Source organism: Xiphias gladius, chromosome 7, assembly GCF_016859285.1.
Source record: "Xiphias gladius isolate SHS-SW01 ecotype Sanya breed wild chromosome 7, ASM1685928v1, whole genome shotgun sequence".
NCBI lineage: Eukaryota > Metazoa > Chordata > Actinopteri > Istiophoriformes > Xiphiidae > Xiphias > Xiphias gladius.
In genome coordinates this window covers 16,129,860-16,150,054 of record NC_053406.1, presented here as the reverse complement: position 1 = coordinate 16,150,054, position 20,195 = coordinate 16,129,860, and the positions used below count along the sequence as shown (strand labels likewise).

General features: G+C 41.9%; 1 protein-coding gene across 3 annotated transcripts in view; it reads right to left on the bottom strand.

Moving 5' to 3' along the window:
• LOC120792115 (Down syndrome cell adhesion molecule-like protein 1 homolog) overlaps positions 1-20,195 on the bottom strand; it is an 81,473-nt gene that overhangs the window by 18,808 nt on the left and 42,470 nt on the right. For 2 of the 3 annotated variants that reach the window (XM_040131163.1, XM_040131164.1), the window contains exons 2-16: positions 16,557-16,703; positions 15,661-15,939; positions 14,130-14,405; positions 13,064-13,363; positions 10,065-10,207; positions 9,094-9,223; positions 7,207-7,485; positions 6,035-6,154; positions 5,664-5,843; positions 4,027-4,232; positions 2,548-2,644; positions 2,244-2,372; positions 1,747-1,914; positions 1,416-1,486; positions 950-1,190 (exon numbers count right to left, since the gene is read on the bottom strand). In XM_040131163.1, the coding sequence (XP_039987097.1) occupies positions 950-1,190; positions 1,416-1,486; positions 1,747-1,914; positions 2,244-2,372; positions 2,548-2,644; positions 4,027-4,232; positions 5,664-5,843; positions 6,035-6,154; positions 7,207-7,485; positions 9,094-9,223; positions 10,065-10,207; positions 13,064-13,363; positions 14,130-14,405; positions 15,661-15,939; positions 16,557-16,703 (2,766 nt within the window). Of the gene's footprint in view, positions 1-949; positions 1,191-1,415; positions 1,487-1,746; positions 1,915-2,243; positions 2,373-2,547; positions 2,645-4,026; positions 4,233-5,663; positions 5,844-6,025; positions 6,155-7,206; positions 7,486-9,093; positions 9,224-10,064; positions 10,208-13,063; positions 13,364-14,129; positions 14,406-15,660; positions 15,940-16,556; positions 16,704-20,195 lie in introns of all 3 variants that reach the window. The other variant, XM_040131162.1, reaches the window with a different exon arrangement.

Here is a 20,195-nt window from a genome sequence, read left to right as displayed (position 1 = left end):
GCAGATGTATTTATCTGTGTTTTTTTATCTTAAAAGCTGTCAACTTGTTTTGGATTTCTTCTGCACCTTGAAAGGCCAAAAGTCAATGATTGCAGCTTGCTTAGAAAATACTGCTTTATAAGAAAAGAATAAAAGGAAAAGTTATTTTGCTTAGTAAATTATAGCCTTTGGAAGACAAGACTGATCCACAAACAAACTAAATGAAGTCCAGTGGTATGTTGTCCTAGTGCTTTACTGCTTTACACCCAGACCTGGGTAGAGTTGTGTATCCAGAAAAACAAAAAAAGATTTCCTATGACTGCAAGTTTTGGAACTGTTGAACATTTTTCCTATTTTGCTACTACTGCACGTACCTGAATGAAAAACAAATCTGATAATGTCTCATGTGCATTTTCTTGCGTACTCGTAGCCAGATGCGGTTTAAAAAAATTCTAAATGTAGGATTGTTAAGCCTGGGAGCAGGTTTTTGCTTTGTAAGTGCTTTTTTAGTTCATTCATTCATTCATCCATTCACTCACTCAACTTTTAGCCCATCTGCCCCCTAGCCATCAGGATGCTTGGCTAGAACTCCACATGTCTCACTGCACATGCATCACTCAATCCTCTCTGCAGTGCTGCTGAATGTGTACTGTCTTTGAGACTGTGTGTCCTTGATATTTCTGAAAAAACATTTTTAATTCCTGCAGCCAACATTCATTCTTGAGAATGCAAAAAAAACAATTGGAAGAGAGAAAAGTGCGGTAACTGGGAATCAAAGCCAAAGCAGGCTGAAGGTGGTATTTAATGGGACTGACATTTTTACTTTTCCACTGTATATAATGCAACCTGCTGTTTAACGTATTTACTTAAGTAGTCCACATTTACACTAAAAAACAGACCAAGAGGCCAAAAATCCCTTTTCATGCACGCTAAGATATTCTGTACATGTGTTGTTTATTGTGACTCTCACCATCTTCCAGTGTTGTAGCATTGATCTCTGAACTGGAGGGCCCTGTGCCAGCTCTGTTGAAGGCCTGGACAACCACACCATACTGGGCGAACTTCTTCAGGTTGTCCAGAGTGTAGACCTCGCTGTCTCCAGTGGCCTTCATCTCCACGATGCTGTACTGGCCGTTACTGCCGGGGCCGTTCTCTCTGTAACCGATCTGGTAACCGCGAATCACGCCATTCTGCAGCTCTTTCCTGGGAGCCTAATGGATGAAATGAGGAAAGACAACACTCACATTGGACTCATCTTTTCATATTCATATAGTGTTTAAATTCGGGTACCTTCGCAAACTTAATACATTGAAAAAGAATCAGGACTTGCAAGCAACAAAACGTGATAAAGTGAGATAAGGCAATGTTACAAAAAATATATATATATTTGTTGAAGTACATAGCTGTTCAAAAGGCAAATAGTTCTAATGCTTTACCTTCCATGTGACCCTTATACTCTGAGAGGTCACAGGCTGCAAGATCACATCCATGGGAGGACCATCAGGCTCTGCAGAGAGATAGAGAGAGACATGGGGGTTGAGGTGGAGGCATTTTGCTCCTGAGGAGAAAACATTCTGTGGCTTTCATGTTACTTGTCTCGTGACCCTAAACTATTCTTGTTTACAAAGGAGTTTTTCTCAGTTTCACTGAGGTAAATCTTCATCTATCATCAGTCCAAACTGTGTATTCAAGGACAGATGTCAGTGTCACCACGGACACAGTGACTAAGAGCTGATTTGCTCCCATTTACATTAGCACTACACTTACGTGCTTCTTCTGTGCTGATGGTGAGTTCCTTACTGGCCTCGCTCTTCCCTATAGCGTTGTAGGAGTACATGCGGATGCTGTAGACAGAGGCAGGGTGAAGGTCCACTATGTTGGCCTGATTGTTGGTGGGGGAGATGTTTCGAGTGGCATGCTTCAGCTCCCAGGAATCTGACAAAGAAGACGAGAATAATAGTGCAGCGTTGTTTTTCATTTTGAGTTATACAGTTTGCAATCATTTTCCCAACTAAAAAAACATATTTGATATATTTGGGGTATTGTATTTTCTCAATCTTACTTAATATGAAGTCTTATTTTTCCCTATAATCTTCCTACAAAAGTAAAGTAAAATTATTCAGTTAGTTGACAGTCAATCACTATCCTGTAGTGCTTCAAGAAACTAAATGAAGTACCAACATCTTAGCTTTTTACTCCACTGTCAGATTCACTTTTGTATCTTCGTCTTTTCTAAAATGAGAAATATACTTTTTTTAACTTACCTGTCTTGTTCTTATACTCAATATCGTAGGAGGTAATTACGCTGTTTCCATCAAATCTCTGTGTCCACCGGAGATTCATACTACGATCTTTCACTTCTCGCACCTCCAACTCTGGAGGGTCTGGGGGCTCTGAGGATTTAAAAGAGAAGCAGTGAACAAGGGGAGGGAGGCAAGATAAATGAGGGGAAAGTAGCAGCAAAAAAGAGACAATTTTGGATGGAAACAGGGCAAAGCAGGTTCGCGTACTTTTTATCAATATGAAGAGGAGATGGTACAATTTAGGCATTTGTGCAGGAAAAGTTACCTTGCACAGTGAGCTGGATAAGGCCTCGTCCTTCTCCGTAAGAGTTGATTGCATGACAGGAGAAGAAGACTGAATCTTCACGCTCTGCTGGCTTTAGCTGTAAGGAGAAAGGTAGAAAGAGAAATGTCAAAGAGACAAACAGCTCTATCTTTGTGAAGGCAAATTGTGTAAAGCTTTGTGATGGAGAAGTGGCCTGGTGAGAGTTTTTCCTCTAACCTGCCTGTTTGGTATTTTGGTGTGAGGTGCAATAAGGGAAGTTTCACCAATCCATTGGTATACTGCATTTCTTGGTGTCAAGATTCACTTTTTTGCACCATTTTCTACCCACCTGCTTGAAAAGTGTCAAAAGTACATTATGCCCAACACATCCTCTGAGCAATTTTTGTCACTTTAGTTAGTGAAGGTGTACCCACATAGTCCCCATTCAAGCATGCTTTGCCTGTATTTTAAAAAGATACATTCTTTAACCAGTAGATACACCAGCAGGAGAGATTCGTGTTTGAGTTTTCCCCGGTCACAAATAACTACCTGTACAATAATTTGAAAGTGATAGAAAAGTACGTGTTCAATCTGAAGTCTCTACGTTGAGACGGGCACATTGTAAAAACCATGGTCACAGATGCCAAACCCCACTGGTGTTACCTTGATTAAATGTTGTGAAAAATACACACACAAGCTCCTGTGCTCTCTCATGCACATCAAACCAGTTGGTTGGTTTGATGATGATGACATACTCAGAGCTCATTGGACACAGTTGATTCAGGTCCTCTGCATCACCAAGCTCCTTCAGTGCCACTTGTCACCAGTGACCCTCTCTTAGTATCATAATCCAAAATACACTGCATCACCAGGCTGCAGCAGCTGCATGCATCGTCTCTGTTTTCCTATGAGTCTGGCAAACTTATCACCTGAAGCAAATAATTTTTTAATCCAGTAGAGATATGAGACTTGTCGCTGCCATGAATCATTACATGGCATCCTTCAACATGTCCAGAAACATGGATTTAATTGAAAAAGAGACATCATCTTTTCTTGGCATCATATTTTCGGCTGCTGTATATTCACATTTGTATGCAAAGATTTTCCTCCTGGGTGATTGCTGGTCTGGACTCGATTACCAAACCGCCAGTATAGGAGGAAGAACACAGATGTCAAACAATTAGAAAAACTGATGTGATTGGCCATGATTGGTACCAGCCTTTTCAGAGCCCTGAACACAAGAGCTGATATAAAAATGGATTCTTTCTAATCTCCCTTTTCTACGCACCTCAGGCAATGAAAATACAGAAGTTCATACAACACACCAGAGTGTAGTTTTTGCTCTCTGTCTTGACTCAGAGCCCAAACAGATGAAAGAGAAAAGTGAAAAAGAGAAAATTGGAGGCTATCCATTTGTCAACTGAGTAACAGTCATAAACAAACTGCTGTCTGATTTCAACAACTAGATGCTTTGCCATATATACAGTAAGTGTTTCTTACCTTGAGTGTAGACAACACCTCATCAGTCTTCTCATTGGGACTGGTGGTAATGGAGTATCGGGGGTTGCGGTCAGGGTCAATGACCGTGTCGCCTCTTTCCCAGCGGATGATGATGGGCCATTCTCCCCTGGCTGTGCAGTTCAGCTCCTTCACATGACCCTTCTTAGCCATTGTAGTGTTGGGGTGACTGGTGATCATTGCTGGGACTGAAAGGAGAAGGGAAATGGAGTGTGAGATGAGGAGAATGAGAGGACAAAATGGGGGGACGCAGAGAGAAATGGTGACAGTAAACAGATTGATGAGAGGGATATTAGATGACAGAGGCAGATAAAATAGAGAGAGGGGGGGGAAAAGAAAGAGTAAGAGGATAATAAGCAGAGTTTAAGTGGAAAGGGAGAACGAAGTGAAAGAGCGGAGAAGAGAAGGGTAGGACAGCTGGCAGTTAAAAAGGTGGAGTTCGGAGTTGCAGTAGAGTAATGAAGAGCTATGGTCAATGAGGTAAAGTCAATAAACCTCCTCCCTCATTCTCCAATAGTTAACATAGGGCTCTAGGTGAATGAAGAGGCAAAAACGATACACTCTACCTTCCGTGTACACTGTGTACACTAAATCACTCACACTCTCAATCTTCTGTGGCCAACATACACACACACACACACACACACACACACACACACACACACACACACACACGCATACACACACACACTCATTTGCACGCATACACACAATATCGATCTGAGGAGGGTTCTGCTGTTTTGTTTTCATCACTTATTCATCTCACCCTCCCTTTTTTCCTCTTTTCCTCCCTCTCCACTGAGCGAAACAGACGAATTGAGGGAAGCGGAGAAGAGGAACAGTTCAATCAACAGCACTAACAGCAGAAAGAGAGAGAGAGAGAGACAGAGAAAGAGAGAGAGAGGGGCAACCCTGTGGTAGCCGAACAAGGTGAAACTAGTAGATATATTTAGGTGTACCTGGTTATATATGTCTGTGTGAACAGGGGTCAAAAGGTGGCAGAAATTAAGCGTTAACATCTCTCCTGTGAGTACAGCTGTTTCTTAAGGTCAGTGTACTGCATGAAACAAAGGATATTGGACTCGCATAACGCCCTACTGGATGCTGACAATCTGCGTGTGTGTATATGCATGTACATTTTCCCTATGCATTTACATGTTACTGACAGCGAGGGCAGGATGGAGAGATTGATTGCAGATAATTATTAAGCTCAAAGTGTTTTTGATTGTCTGTAGACAGATCCCAAGAGTCAAAAGATCAATCGCTCAGTTGCTTGCATTCTCACTGCCCATCGCAAACACGCGGACACACTCGCTCGCGCGTGCACACGCACACACACCCTTCTCTCTCGCTGGTCTTTATTGTTTCGCTCTTATGTCCATGGTCACCTTTGCTCCACCAATTTATCACTGAGTGTGTATGTGTGAGTGCTCATGTCCACAGAGCGCAGGGAGAGTAGTGCGAGCTGGCTCATTGGTTTGACATAGTTAGCGATTGTGTGTGCACGAAGACTGATAAAGCAGAAGCACTGGAGCATCCTAGATGGCCTCGCTGCAGTCATCTTCGCTGTGAGAAAGTCATACTCTGATAAATTATCCTATGTGAGTTAGTATACTCACTCTTAACGGTGAGAACCATGCTCTTGCTGATGTCTGAGCCCACCCCATTGGAGGCCTGACAGAGGTAGAAACCACGGTCCTCTTCCAGGACATGTCTGATGAGTAGAGAGCCGTTACTCATGATCTGGATACGCCCTGTCAGAGGCACAGGGTGGTACTGCTGTGGGTTACCAATACCCGCTGGACAGAAAGAGAGAGATAACAACGGGGACAGGTGATAATGTTATAGTAGCTTGCAACACTTGAATTTTGAGAGAATTTACTTTGGAGAGTATGGACCTATGACTATTACAATGGGCAGAGAAAAGCAGACAGAGACACATCACAGTACATAGATAAAGAATGAAAGATGGGTTATGTACCTAGAGTACCTTTGGCATGCTTCCACATGACCTTGGGAGGAGGGTATCCATCAACAGAACAGTTTAGGATCCCTGCCTTCCCATAGATCCCATCCTGGTTGTTGGGCTGCACCACAAACCGAGGAGGCACTGGAGGAAGACAAGAGGGGAAATGAAACAAAGACAAAAAGCTCCCCACACTAGAACCATGTTCAATGTTTCCTGCATGACCAGTATACAATATTTCAGTCAAAACTTCACCACTGGTACTGTTGTGCCACTAAATAAACTTTTCATTGGTTGTGTTGATCATGGTGAAATGGAATAAATATGGGATCCAGTTAAAGCGACATGAGTTTCAGTGGCAGATGTATACGGATCTTTGACTTAAGTAAAACTGCCAGTACAACAATGTAAAAAAAAGGCTTAGAGGGGAAATGCCCTTTAGTGAAGCTGCTCACAACTCATCTCAAAAAGGCCCAAAGGACCCAAAAAGACACTGCTTTTTTGTAAAGATAGACAAGCCAAAACACTTGGGAACCACTGGTGTAATCTTCAATAAAAATTACATTTTATAAATGTATTACATTTTTAATGAAAAATCTTGATTTTTAAAATTAAAAAAAAAAAATTAAATAAATATTTAACTCTGAAATGTAGTAGAGCAGAAAAAAAAAAAGCATAAAATGGAAATACTCAAGTAAAGCACGTGTACCTCAAAATTGTACTTAGGTACACTACTTGAGTAAATGTTTGTTTAAATGTGTTACATTCCATCACTGCTAATTTTACTTGTGTACTAGTCACGGTAAGTACTACCCAACCTGTTAAACAGTTGTAGAGTCTCTTTCTGAAAAAAATGGCTAAGTCACTGAGCTTAACAGAAAGCTTGTTTTACAAACTGGACATTGTGGAATTTTAAATATGTGGGTTTTTATTAGGCAAGGAGGGCCTAATGAAAGATGCCGTGGAGTTGCATAATGGGAAGTGAAAAATCCAGTGTTTTTTGAGCGTAACCCATAACAAGGACTATAAGGAAGGATATATCACCCTCTGCTGTTTCATTTTTGACCATACTTTATTGAAGTGCAATACTAAATCACTGTAGTGCTCTTTTAAAATAACCCCTTCCCTCTCTCCTTCAACCCTCTCTAAAAATAACTTTCATATTCTCTGTCTTCCCACAACCTTTTTTTTCTTACCTGTAACTGTGAGCTGCCTCTCTGTGCTGACAGTGGCAGCATCATTGCTGGCAATGCAAGTGTAGTTGCCGTTGTGTTTGAGCGACACCTTGGATATTTGGAGGGAGCTCATGAACTCCTTAGTGTCGATAGTGATGCCCGAGGAAGGCACGATCTCTTGCCCGTCCTTGCGCCACGTGATACGAATGGGCATGTCTCCAGACGACACCACGCAGGCAATGTACATCAATTTACCAATGGAAGTCGGTGGAAAGTCAAATGGCTGGATCAGTGGAGGAACTGAGAGAGGTACAGAAGGAGAGCATTAAAGAGTGAGCAAGAGAGGTGACGGAAGGAAAGCAAGTAAAAGATGTGTAGCGAGGAAGGGTGAGAAAATAGAAATGTAGTAGAGGCAAAGTAATAGAAGGGAAAACAGTAAAATTAGATAAGAGAAGATAAGTAAAACAGATATAACAGGCAGATCAAGTCGAGGAAATATATGATGAAAAGGACAGTGGGGGAGAAATTGGCAAGGAAAGGCAACAATGAAATTAAAGGTAGATAGAAAGAACACAGAATAAGACAAAGAGGAAATGGAAATAAAGAAAAAAGATTAATGAAAACAGAGGGTTGTTTAAATGAGTTAAGCGAGTAAAAGGTGAAGACAGAGATTTGAAGCAGATATGAAGACACACGGAAAATATGGGTACACACACAGATTTGAAGTTTCGGGGGCACTGAGAGGACATGGGGTGAGTGATTTAAAGGGAGAAGAGGTGGAGTGAGAAGGAAACAGAGGAGGAAGACAAAGCAGCCTGGCCTGCTAGCCCACTACCCACTCTGCAGCCGACTGTGCCCCCTACCACCCCCTCCACTCCACCCCGCCCTGCCCTGCTAAAGCCAGCCCATAATAGCTGCTCTAATTAGAGCCCCATCCACAGGGGGAAGAACGGCGTTGCCATGGAGACCAGTGGAGGTGATGGCGGTGGTTTGGAGTGCAGGAGGAAGGGAGGAAGGTGGTGGTGGTGGGGGGTTACAGCTGAGACATCTGGGGGATTTAATCTGGGCCTCGTTAAAATTCATCTAATTAAATCAGAGACATGACGAGCACACATTCATACAAGCACATACCTACACCCACATGTAGCAAATAGACGTACAGACATGCACATGCACTCACAAGCGCACTCGTGTACATGCACATGCACGTCAGTGCAGCGAAACACTACGAAGACCACCGAGTACCACAAATTTCACTCATCTAATATTGTCAAGCTGAAAGACAAACAACCCACACTCACACTCGACAACTTCCTAAAACAAACATGTCATGCTATCGCTGCAGACAGCATAGCAAAACAACACACAGGGTAACATGCAGAATACACACACACACACACGCGCGCGCGCACACACACACAAATCTTATACAATAGCACTCCTGCTCTATGTAATTGCTGAGTGGTTGAGAGAGCACACTACGCCACTCCGCCCCTTAATCAGGGGTTATTAGAGGCAATGCATACAGCTTTCTTCTTTCCTCTCCCTCTGTTACACTCGCACCCTCCTGCTCCAAACCAGTCTTACTCATTCTCCATCCGTCTTACAATCACTGTCTTTTACATTCATAATTTTTTCACTTTTCTGACACAGTAAAGCAAAGCTGGATATAAACTACAATTCTATATTATTTTACATACAATATATTCATCTTTTTGCACAAATCCTAAACACAAATAGGTATATACCATTTACACCACACAACACACAAGATTATGTGTGCTCTTGTGGTATGTATGTTTTTAGAGACATATACGTGACTTTTTAAAGTGGGAAAATAATGAGTAAAAACCTGTGAAACTCTCCAACAAAGTTATCCATTTAAATCATTTCAACCCTGTGACTGACCTTTGACAGTGACATAAACAGTCTGCGTGATGAACAGCTGTGGCTGGATGAGCACGCTGCAGACATAGGCCCCCTCGTCCATCCCCTTCTGAACGTCGCTGAGCTTCAGAGTCCCATTCTCATACACCACCTAAACAGACATCAGGAGTGTTACATGCAGATATGATGCATGCTTGGTCTCCTTATGCGTTTACAGAGCTGTGAATTTAAAATTAGGTTATCCGAAGATCAAAACGTGGCCAGCACTGCAAAAAGAAGTCCCCTTGATTTGCTTCGTGCCTTAATTTGTGTGTGTTGGGGAGTTTACAGGTAGAATCCAATGGAAATCTTTTCTGCTCTACTGATGAATCAAATGTTAGCAAAACATAGAATAATGTAAAATATAGTATACAATACAATAACAAGTGGCTCACAGGGACTATAGAAGTCAGTGGTCATTACCATTGTTTATCTGACAATGAAACTCAACTTATTTTTTCAAATGCTTGCTTGCGCTTTGGTTATATAAACATGAGAGCATAAATGTCTAATAGCCTATGTTATGTGAAACTATCGCATGTGAAATGTTTCATGAAATGTAAAAGTTTTGCATCACTCTAAAAGGTTGAATTTGTGATACAAAAAGATTTCCCCACTATTATTCCCAAATTGCTTCACAGGTATTCTAGGACACAGGCTAACACCAGACAAGAACTTATTCTAAGGTATTCATGTTTTTGATATATATTTTGTGCATAAAGCTGTAAAAAGGGCCAGATGATCTGTTGAAAAAAAGTCATTTATATGGTCAGATTCTGGTCAAGGATTACTGAAACAGCCTTTAAACAAGACTTTATATACACAATGCACAGTATATGTATAGGATAGGATTTATGCACCTACAGATTGGACATTCGTGTTATACAATGCTGTATGGAAAATAAGTTCTGAGCTATTTTAATGTTTTTGAGCAAGTGTACGGAAAACTCCACCTGGCGATGGTTATCAGGCAGCAGAAGTCCCTCCTTGTACCAGTTGATTGAGTAATAAGGGTACCCAATCACACGGCAATTTATGAAAGTGTTTCTTCCTGCCACTGCAGTGATGTTCTTCATAGGCCGAATCCTAGGAGGACCTGATGGGGGGAAGAGCAAGAGAGAGAGAGAGAGAGAGAGATGGGCAAAAGGAGAGAGATGAAGAGATGGGTTGACCAGAGGTAGAAAAGAGAGGAAAAAGAAGATCATTAGTTGATGGTGTCAGAAGCAGGTCATGGAATTTTAGGAATATAGGGGAGGGGTGATAGGGAAGGGAGTTGGGGAGAGGGGAAGGGACAGAAGAGAAAAAAAGCATGTAGGGGTGTAGGGAGAGAGAGAGAGCTTAGAATGTCTCGCCTTAATGTTAAAAAGCAGCTTTAATTCTGGGGTTTTTCTGGAGAAGCACCTACACACTTGCAAAGTTTCTGACCACTATTGCCTAGATGCGACATACCACTCAGGCCAACCCACCCACGACTGTTTTCTGCTGAAAATCTGCTTAGCCCATCCCAGACACATGTAGGTCTTTTGGATTTTTAAGTGTAGAGAAACACAGTTACTCAGCTGTTTATTAAGCAACCTTTATAAGACGTGAACTAAAAATAAGCCTCGTCAAATGCCTTTGAAAGTTAAAAAGATTACACTTCAGGCAGGGGGAACCAAAAGTCGATGAAAATGTTATAGATCATGCACCTGTTTCACTGATACAGGTAGCTCAAGTTGTTTCCCCTAGTAACTGACACTAACTAGATGCAGAAATACAGGAATGCCAGACTTCAGAGCAGCAGCGATGTTGTTATTGTTTACAGGTCGATCTGGATTAGCGATAGCAATTTTATTTAATGTTACTGACATTTAAACACACTGACATTTCATGTAACCCTCTACATGAGTAATCAAAAAAAGAGAGAAAAACAGACAGAGGGAAAGTCAGTGGGTGAAAAAGATGAGAAAAACTAAGCTGACACTTAACTTTATTTTGTACTTTTTAGTATTTAGAAGCTTTCAGTTTACTGGAAGGTAGCGCATTTACATGCATGGGTACACCCATGCATATGGAGTATCATATTTTCATACATGAATTTTCATTCATGTCGACCAAGCACTCCTGACTGTTTTACAGTAAATTGATCCTGCACCTGCTACATTTGTGTTGGGTGCTGCAGGACCTGCAGGATCTTAGTTCTGTTGCAGGCCTCCGGTGCAGGGCTCATCGGCTTAACAACGTAATCATGGATTGTCTGTGTCCATATGTTAGCAATGCACTTTTTATTCACCTCAAGGCATGGACAAAGTACTGTGCATTTTCCATGGTTGCATAGTGGAACTAATACATAGCTTTTCTTTGCGTTATAACAAGTGAACTTGTGCTCTGTCAACATTTGATCTGAGAACTCTATGAAGGTCATGCTATATGGGCCATTTTGAATGGAAGTGAGTGTGAGCTATAGTGGCCACGAGAGGTAATTGGTGGACCAACTGGAACAAAATTAATGTGGATGATGTCCTAAAAATACAAAAATATAACAGAAATGAAGCTTAACTGCCTCAGTATGTTGGTCATGAATCACTGCCAAAAGACCAGAGACTGAAGGCTGTGGGCGGGCAGGCAGACAGACAGTCGGACAGACACAAAATGTGTTCAGTATTATTGGAAGACATTGGGAGCTATCACTCAATCTTCCGTCACTTCTGCTCTGACCTTCTCACCATTGTTCATCTTCTATCTTTGGTTTTGTCTCTCCTTCCAGCCCTCCAACCCTCTCTCTCTCTCTCTCTTTCCTCCCTTTCTCAGCGTGAGCTGAGCTTTGAAGTCACGGTTCTGACGAGTCAAAGATGTATTATTCAGTAGCGCCGTCGCACAGACACACACACGCCAACACGCACCCTCACACAAACACAGCTGCAGTATACACGTGCATATGTGTTCAACTAAGTCTGTGTGGCTCAGTATCTTTGCTGTTGGACCCTCACTGAATAGGATAAGTTGAGTGTATCACATTTCAGTGAGTGGATAAACATTGCAGTGTGTTACTGCTTTTTCATGTGTGGTCTTGCATGTGTGTCCATGTACGTGTGCTTATTGGCTGTATTTGCGTCAGTTTGTGTTGTATGTAGAGCTGAAGCTCTCTGGCAATGGGGTTCATTCTCACTCCCATGATCATTCTGGCATGTCTGCTTAGAGCAGACTCACATGTCACAACTAGACATCTCACCAAAGGACAGATAAAAGAGAGAGGGAGAGACAGCGATAAAGCTCTGTCCATCGGTGTCACTCCTCATCTTTGTCGTCTCCGACGACAGTGACATCACCAGTCCTGTCACCAGAGTTCACCATCACTCCCCCAACAGACACTGGCGATCCTCCAGTCCTCTCTTCTCCATTCCTATTCTCTCATTTCATCTATTCTCTCTCTCCTCTCCGTCTCTGACCATCTGTTTCTGTCTCTTCTAAAGTTTCTTCTTTCATGTGTCTCACATTGCCTTAATCTCACTTCAGTTCCTTTAGCCGCTCTTTCTCTCCATATGTCCAACTGCAGTCTCTCTATTTTAACATTTTGTCTGCCTGCAAACATGTCTGTGTGTGCGTGATGTGAGTTTGCATACAAGTAGCTACAGTAGGTGGATGAATACGTGTGTTTGTTTTCTTTATGTATGTGTGTGTTCACATGGGCACATGTGCAGAGCTACAATAAGTTAGACAACAGGACAGTAAGCTTGAGACAGGCTCCAAAAAAAAAAGACAGAATGAGAGAGACAACTTTTATGGGTTGCTAGAGAAACAAAACTGACTAAAAAAAGAAAAATTAAAAATGTCATTATGAGAAGGCAAACACACATACAGAGATAGAGGTAGAGTTATAGAAGGGTACAGGATAGGATATGGGTCAGGGCAGGGGTAGGGGTCAGGCTATGAGAAGCCTCTGTATGACTGATATTGAAAAGTAGACAGGCACCTCTTACGTTTATGCGCGCTTGGTACTCGGCACTACCAGCCGAGTTTCGTGCGGCGCACCGATACACTCCTCCATCGCGAATCTGCGGGCTGCTGACGTTGACATGGCTCACAGTGCTGCCGTCGGACAGCGTGTACTGGCTGGTTCTGACACGCGACAGGTCCCGGGCCACAGGCTCGTCGTCCAGGGTCCAGGTGATGGTGGGAGGAGGCGCTCCCTTGGCAGCGCACATCAAGGAGAATGGTTCACCGGGGACTACCACCCGCTCACTGAAGGAAGCGACGATTCGGGGTGTGCCGTCTGAGAAACAATAATGACACAAGAGATGTAAGGTGTGAATTTAGTGGGTTTGGATTTAAATCAGCATTATGGGTATTATTTGATAAGAGACTAAATCACTATACTACGGAAAAGTAGCACTTGATATCATGAAGTGTAACTCAATATAGCAAATCTCTGTGTGTGCTAGGATTAAGATGACCATATGAAAATGTTTTAACACTTTGTTACTCTTAACTGATTTTTGTTGTTTTTTTCTCTTCATGTAATATATATGTCTTCATATTCTCAACTGTGTATGAGTGCATGCACTCAATGTCTATAATAAAATCAAACCGAACTGTGATTCCTTGACGAGATTAAAATAGCTGGCACATCACAGAAATGCAATGCAATTGTCAAGCTGTCAGGTTTATGTCAATTAAACTGTTATTACTCATTAAATTAATGGAAATGAATCAGGTTTCCCTTGCCCCATTAACATCTTGTCCACAACATTTTGTGTAAATACAGACACAACTGCGAACATATATCCTGGTAATAGACACATAAAAGCAGATATGAAGTAGAGGCATGATTACATAAGATAATTGCTCTCCAGCATTCTTGGTGGATGTAATTAAACATGTAATGTATACCATATGTAATTGCTTTCTCCTTAAGCATTAAACAAAAAAAACAAAAACATTCATTTTTACTCTTACCCTGATAGCAATAATAACTCTGGATAGTTTTCATTACATATTCACTCATGACTGTACTCCAATATGGTAATTCCTGTCCTCACCTTCCAGCAGTATGATGGAGAAGTCCTGGCCAGTCTGGCCCTTGCGTGTGGCAAAGCACTGGTAAGCTCCTGAGTGTCTCTTTTGTGCAGCGGAGATGAACAATGTCTCATTGTGAGCCCCCTGGATGGAAAAGTGCTGATCGGGCAGGACAGGTTCTGTGTTACGGTACCAGGACACGGTAAAGTGGGGGGAGCCCTGGACGGCGCAGGAGAGGATGACTGTACTGCTGATCCCTGTCTTTAGGTTCTTGGGAGACAAGGTGACCCGCAGTGGCTCTGGAGATAGAAGGAGGACCAGGTAGAGCAGCGTCAGTCATACCTTCCAATTCACAAGTTACCACCTAAATATTGAAGGCACAGTACTTGGCGTGTATACAGGCTTGTCTCAGACGGTACATGGATATTATGTGCAAAGCTGAATGGAAGCAATTTGAATTGAGTTATACTGTGCTGGCCAGGCAACACAAATCGTAATTTGTTGGGTTGAGATTGTGAAATTGTTGTTTATCTCTCAAGATTTTTACCATTGCCTTTGTGTGCGTGTGTGTGCGCGCGCACGCGTGTGTGTGTGTGTGTGTGTGTGTGTGTGTGTGTGCGTGTGTGCGTGTGTGTATGTGTGTGCGTGTTTGTGTGTGTGTGTGTGTGTGTATGTGCGTGCGTGTGTGCTAAGCAGCAAGTAAAACCGAGACAGAAAAACAGAAAGGGGAGAAAATGTCAGTGAGCAATAAAGCAGCTGGTGTTAAGTGCTGGAGGCTGCTGAATGTGTGTATGCATGTGTGAGTGACAGTGCATGTGCATATGTAACACTTTCTTCACGGGCAATGAGTACCTGTACTATAACTGTGTGTCCAAATGTGTGTCCCGCACCTTCCATGCCCTGTCACAGGAGGTTTGTGGCTTGTGCAGTGATGTGCCCTGTGCCCAGGCTGCCCAGTGTCCACTAAGGGTGAAGCCCCTTTTCCCAACCACCCTCGAATTCCATCACCTCTCTTCACCTCCCCCATCCCCCATTCTCTCCACAAGTGTGCAATCTTCTCTATCTGTGTCACCTCCCCACTTCTCTTTCATTCATACAGACAACATAATGAGATACTCTTTCCTTCCTCTCTCACATCCTCGGTCAACAGAGCGACAGGCCTGCGCCACCGCTGTTCTGCTCTGTCATTGTAGTGACGCCTCGGTGGGGTTTGAGAGTACAGCAGAGGAACAAGCCATCCGTGGAGATCAAGCTCACGCTAGGCATACACGACGGTCGTTTTGGGTGGTGTGTAGGCAGCACGGGGCCAGGGCACAGCCAACAGAACTTAAATGATGTCTCTAGCATGCCTGTCCATGACCTGACATCACATTCATTACTTGTGTCCATCTCACTCTTTTGCTCTGTTTATAGTTGTCAGTGTAGAACAGTAGAGGTCAGGAGAGGTAGATGAAGTGATCAGTGATGCTTTATTGTGTGCTGAGAGGGATGGTCGCTTGACTTTAATATTAATATTTCATTACTCTGTTGTATTCTCTTCATTCCTTTACCCACCTATGACATTGAGGTGACCTGTCACCTCTTTGGAGCCAAAGCTGTTGGTGACCTCACAGATGTAGTTGCCGCTGTCCTCGAGCCTCAGGTCTGAAATGGTGAGGCCAGTGATGCGCCGCGTCCAGCGGGAGTCTGCAGGTAATGGCCGACCATCCTTCAGCCATCGGATGGTGGGGTTTGGGTATCCAGATGCGATGCAGGGCAGTTCAACACTGTGCCCCACCTGCACCTCACCGGACTGGAAACTGTCCAGCACTGACGGGGTGGACTCCGTAGGGTCTGCGAGTAAACACATCAGAGAAATTATATATATATATTTGGAATCACCAGTCCTATAACTGATTTTTAGATGCTTACAGGGATAGTTTGATGTTTTGGGGAAACACACTTTCTCACTGGGAGTTCCATAAGAAGATCTATACCACTCGCATGTTTGTACAGTAGATATGAAGCTATCGCCAGCTGCTGATTAGCTTAGTTTAGCACAAACCCTGGAAATAGGGGGAAACCGCTAGCCTGGCTCTGTCCAAATGTAACAAAATCCGCCCACCAGCACCTCTAAAGCTAACACATTATATCTTGTTTGTTTAATCTGTACAAAAAGTTAAGTGTAAAAATGACACATGGTTTTATGCTAAGCTAAGATAACCATCTTGTTTGAAAGCTTGATATTTACGATACAGAGACAAGAGTGGTATTGATTTTCTCATCTATCTCTCAGCAACAAAGCAAATAATTGTATTGGCCAAAATGGTGAAATATTCATAAAAAACTAAAACCTAAAACTCTATCTTGCGAGTCTGTTGAAGAAAATAACTTAAAAAGATAAGCCCCTACTCATATTCTGACTGGCATTTAGCAGCTATTATGAGTGGAAATGGTAACTTGTTGCATACCCATAACAGAGAGCCTGGCTCCATTGCTCTGGCGAGTCTCTCCACTGTACTTGTGCTTTGTGATGCAGCGGTAGGTGGACAGAGCATCTTCCTTCTGCACTTCTGAGATATACAGAGCGCCAAATGAGGTCAGGAAGAAACGGTTACCTGTGGAGGGCAGCAACACGGAAGCAGGTAGAAGAGGAGAAAATGATATGTTAGTCAACATATTTGTATAACAAATGTGCCATATCATTTGCATGTTAGGTATTGTATCTACGCAGGTGTTCTGGCATTGGGCAGGGTTCTTCAGAATCTCAATTTTGAGCCCTAATCCCTCTGTCTATTAAGGGTTAAGGTTATCTAATCAAATATTCCAGCCGATAAACACAGCTGGGGGATTGTGATTTGATGATCATGGATCTTTTAGTTGTTGTTGTTGTTTGTTGACCTAGGGGTTTTGCTGCTACAGCCTCCAACCAGTAGCTTATGGTGGCTACTCTTAGCTGAAGTTAGCAAACTCTAAATAGATTTTGCTGTGTATCAGTTCACTGACTCAATGACTTTACTTTATGGGTGCTACTGTTACACTGTGTTTTAGCATCTATAAAATATTTGAGTGTTTTTATTTCAAAAGTAAAACAAAGTAAGCAAATCATGCTGATTTGTGCAATGTAATTCCCACCTGTGTGCACAGTGGCTGCTTTTTAGCAAAATTCCAATAGTCTCCCTTTAAACAAATCTTTTGTTAAAAACAAGCACAGGATAAATAAACCTTACATCCCATACAATGCCTTGCCCACACTCTGGAAAGTACCTAACATGCAGATAAAATTTGTGTTTTCACAAGTTTACAATAAAGACAATATATTCACTGAATTTATGATTTTTAATTTCTATATGTTTGTGATTGCTCAAATCAAGCAAACCGAGCAAAGAAAAATGTTTGAGTGATGTAAAGTTCACCTGAGATATGTGCTGCTTTTGAACTGTAAACTATAATCTCAACTATAAGACCCTCTTGATAAAAACTTGAGCACATTTTCCAGAGAAACCGCTGATTTAAGAAGAAAAAAAAATTGTAGACTACAATATATATGTCTTAGAAAGGCCCGACCACAGCAATTAGGTGAAGACATGAGAGCTTTTAACATACTCTGTCCCGTCCATTTAGTGAGATATACACAATAGAGAAAGACAGATGAGGAGAAAGAGAAAGAGAGAAGAGAGAAGAGAGTTATTGTAGGTTTTAATAATAGATGTGTCTGTGTGTGTTATGGTAACAGCAGATTAGTGTCATTTTCATTTCACATTAGTGACTGCTTGGTCTGCCTCTGATTTATCTACGTGTCAATACAGAGAGTATGTGCACGTGTGTGTGTGTGTGTGTGTGTGTGTGTGGGAGAAGGAGAGAAAGAGATGGAAGGAAAAGAGACGAGGAGAGTGTATTTCAGTGTTTGATTCTTTCCGCTTCTCTGAGTCTTTTTGTATTCTGTTCCCCCAAAGGGTTATTTTAGACAGAGTGCACTTCAGAGTTTGTAGTAGATTTCAGATTGCTTGGTTATGCGAATGCTATTGCAATGTGTGTGTGTATATGTGTGTGTGTGTGTGTGTGTGTGTGTGTGTGTGTGTGTGTGTGTGTGTGTGTGTGTTTTTGTGTGAATATGCTTGCTGTTGTTTGCTGTACATGATGTTTCAATGTCTTTTTGCAGTGTTGACAAGAGAGAGCTTGAGTAAAACACAGGTGCATTGAATAGCTGTATACTGGAAATATGTGCTGTACACACAAACACACACACACACACACACACACGCAGCTCCAAGCAATAGGTCAGCACCGAAGCAAAGCAAATTTATTCTGAAACACTTTGGGTGCTAGCAGTTAGATGTGTTGAACTGTCGATTAAAAAGAGGTTCCAGCAGTACGAAAACTTCAGCATTTCAGCTTAATTTTAGGCTGGTTTTCATTCTGTTCTTAAATAATCATTTTTGAGTCAATACCGGCAGTTAACAATGAGATTTTCACAGTTCTTATTCCTGTGTTTTGATTGACAAAATGTCTGTTTATTGTTTAATATGAGTGTGTTCCTCTGAACGTAATTCTGAATGTCGGAGCAAAAAATATCAATACGTGATTTTCTGTGTGTGTGAGATCAATGGACATGTATAGATACTTCAGGAATGCGTAGGTAAGTGTGAATAACCAAGCTGGCGTGCGTGTGAGTGTGCCTCCTGCCACAATGTGAGCAACTGCAATCGATGCAATTTATGGCTGCACAGCTCCATCCAAAGGAGATTTATTAAAACAGGGAGGACTGGCCTGGCTCCTTGCCACACACACATGCTCTATCACTCTAACAAGACTGAGAAATGAAGAAGACTGAAGGCTTTGCCTCTTGTGTAAAAGTGTACAGATTTCCACTAACTAAACAAAATGGGCATGACACCACACATGGGCTTTTCATTAGTCATTATTTTCCTTCATTTTCGGTTAATCTGTTGTTTATTTTATAAAGTAATCAATTTATTCATAAAAACGTTTTTAAAAAGTGAAAAGGCCATTTTAATTACCCAGAACCCAATGAGATATCTTGAAATTGTGAAACCAGTGCCTCAACAAACAGGACAACTGAGGTAGGTGAGATGTGGACATGCTCCCTTGCTCTATTTGACTTGAATGACTGATCATCAAAATACCTGTTATTTCAGCCGCACTGCTGACCATCCTTTAGAGATTTAGTCTACAGTCAGATCTCTGTCCAGCTGATATTTTCAGAGAGAGCATCTGCATTTTATTTGAGTGTACAGTACCATATAATTAGCATAGTAATATCTATGTGTGTGTGTGCACATGTATGTGCACACGTCTGGCCTGTCGAATATCTGAATATATAGCCATCTGCCTGCATATGTGAAAGTTCACACACGTGTTTTCATGCGAGTCAGACTGTTGTGCAGAGTGCTAGGCAACGTAGGCTGTAATTTCCAAGCCTGCCCTTTTGTTCCAGCCTGGGTATTAAGCCTTACAGGATAATATGCACTTGGTGAGTAGAACCCTGTATAACACACTGCTACACCCTGTCACAACATGCCTGGAGAGAGAAAGACTGACCAGAAGGGGGAGGAGGGGGGTGGGAGGGGGTGGTGTTGGGTAGAGTAAGAAATTCAGAGATGGTGAAGAATGAAGGTAAAGAAAGTGGTTGTTACAATGCTGGTTAAGAAGGAAACGTACTCCATCATTCCTCACTATGTTTGTTTTCTATTATTGTTTTCCTTTCTCTACCTCTTGTTCAGAATGCTTAAAGGCTGCAACAAACAGACATTTCCTTCATCAAATAACCTGTATATGGCTTTTTTTGAATAATCAATTAATTGTTTAGTCCATAAATTGTCAGAAAAATAATGTATTATGTCCATCACAGCATCCCAGAGTCTAAGGGGACACCAAAGAACGCATCGTGGGGAGTTTAGTAATGCAACTCAAAATATATTCATTGAAAAATGGAAATTTAAAAAAAAAAGTGCAGGAAAATTTTCATAGTTTTTTTTTTTCATTTTACACCATCAATACTTTCTTTGGCAATACTTAGGCATACTAGATCGCCCAATTAGCACAATTCCATTACCATCTATCCATTAATATAGGATTAATATAATAAC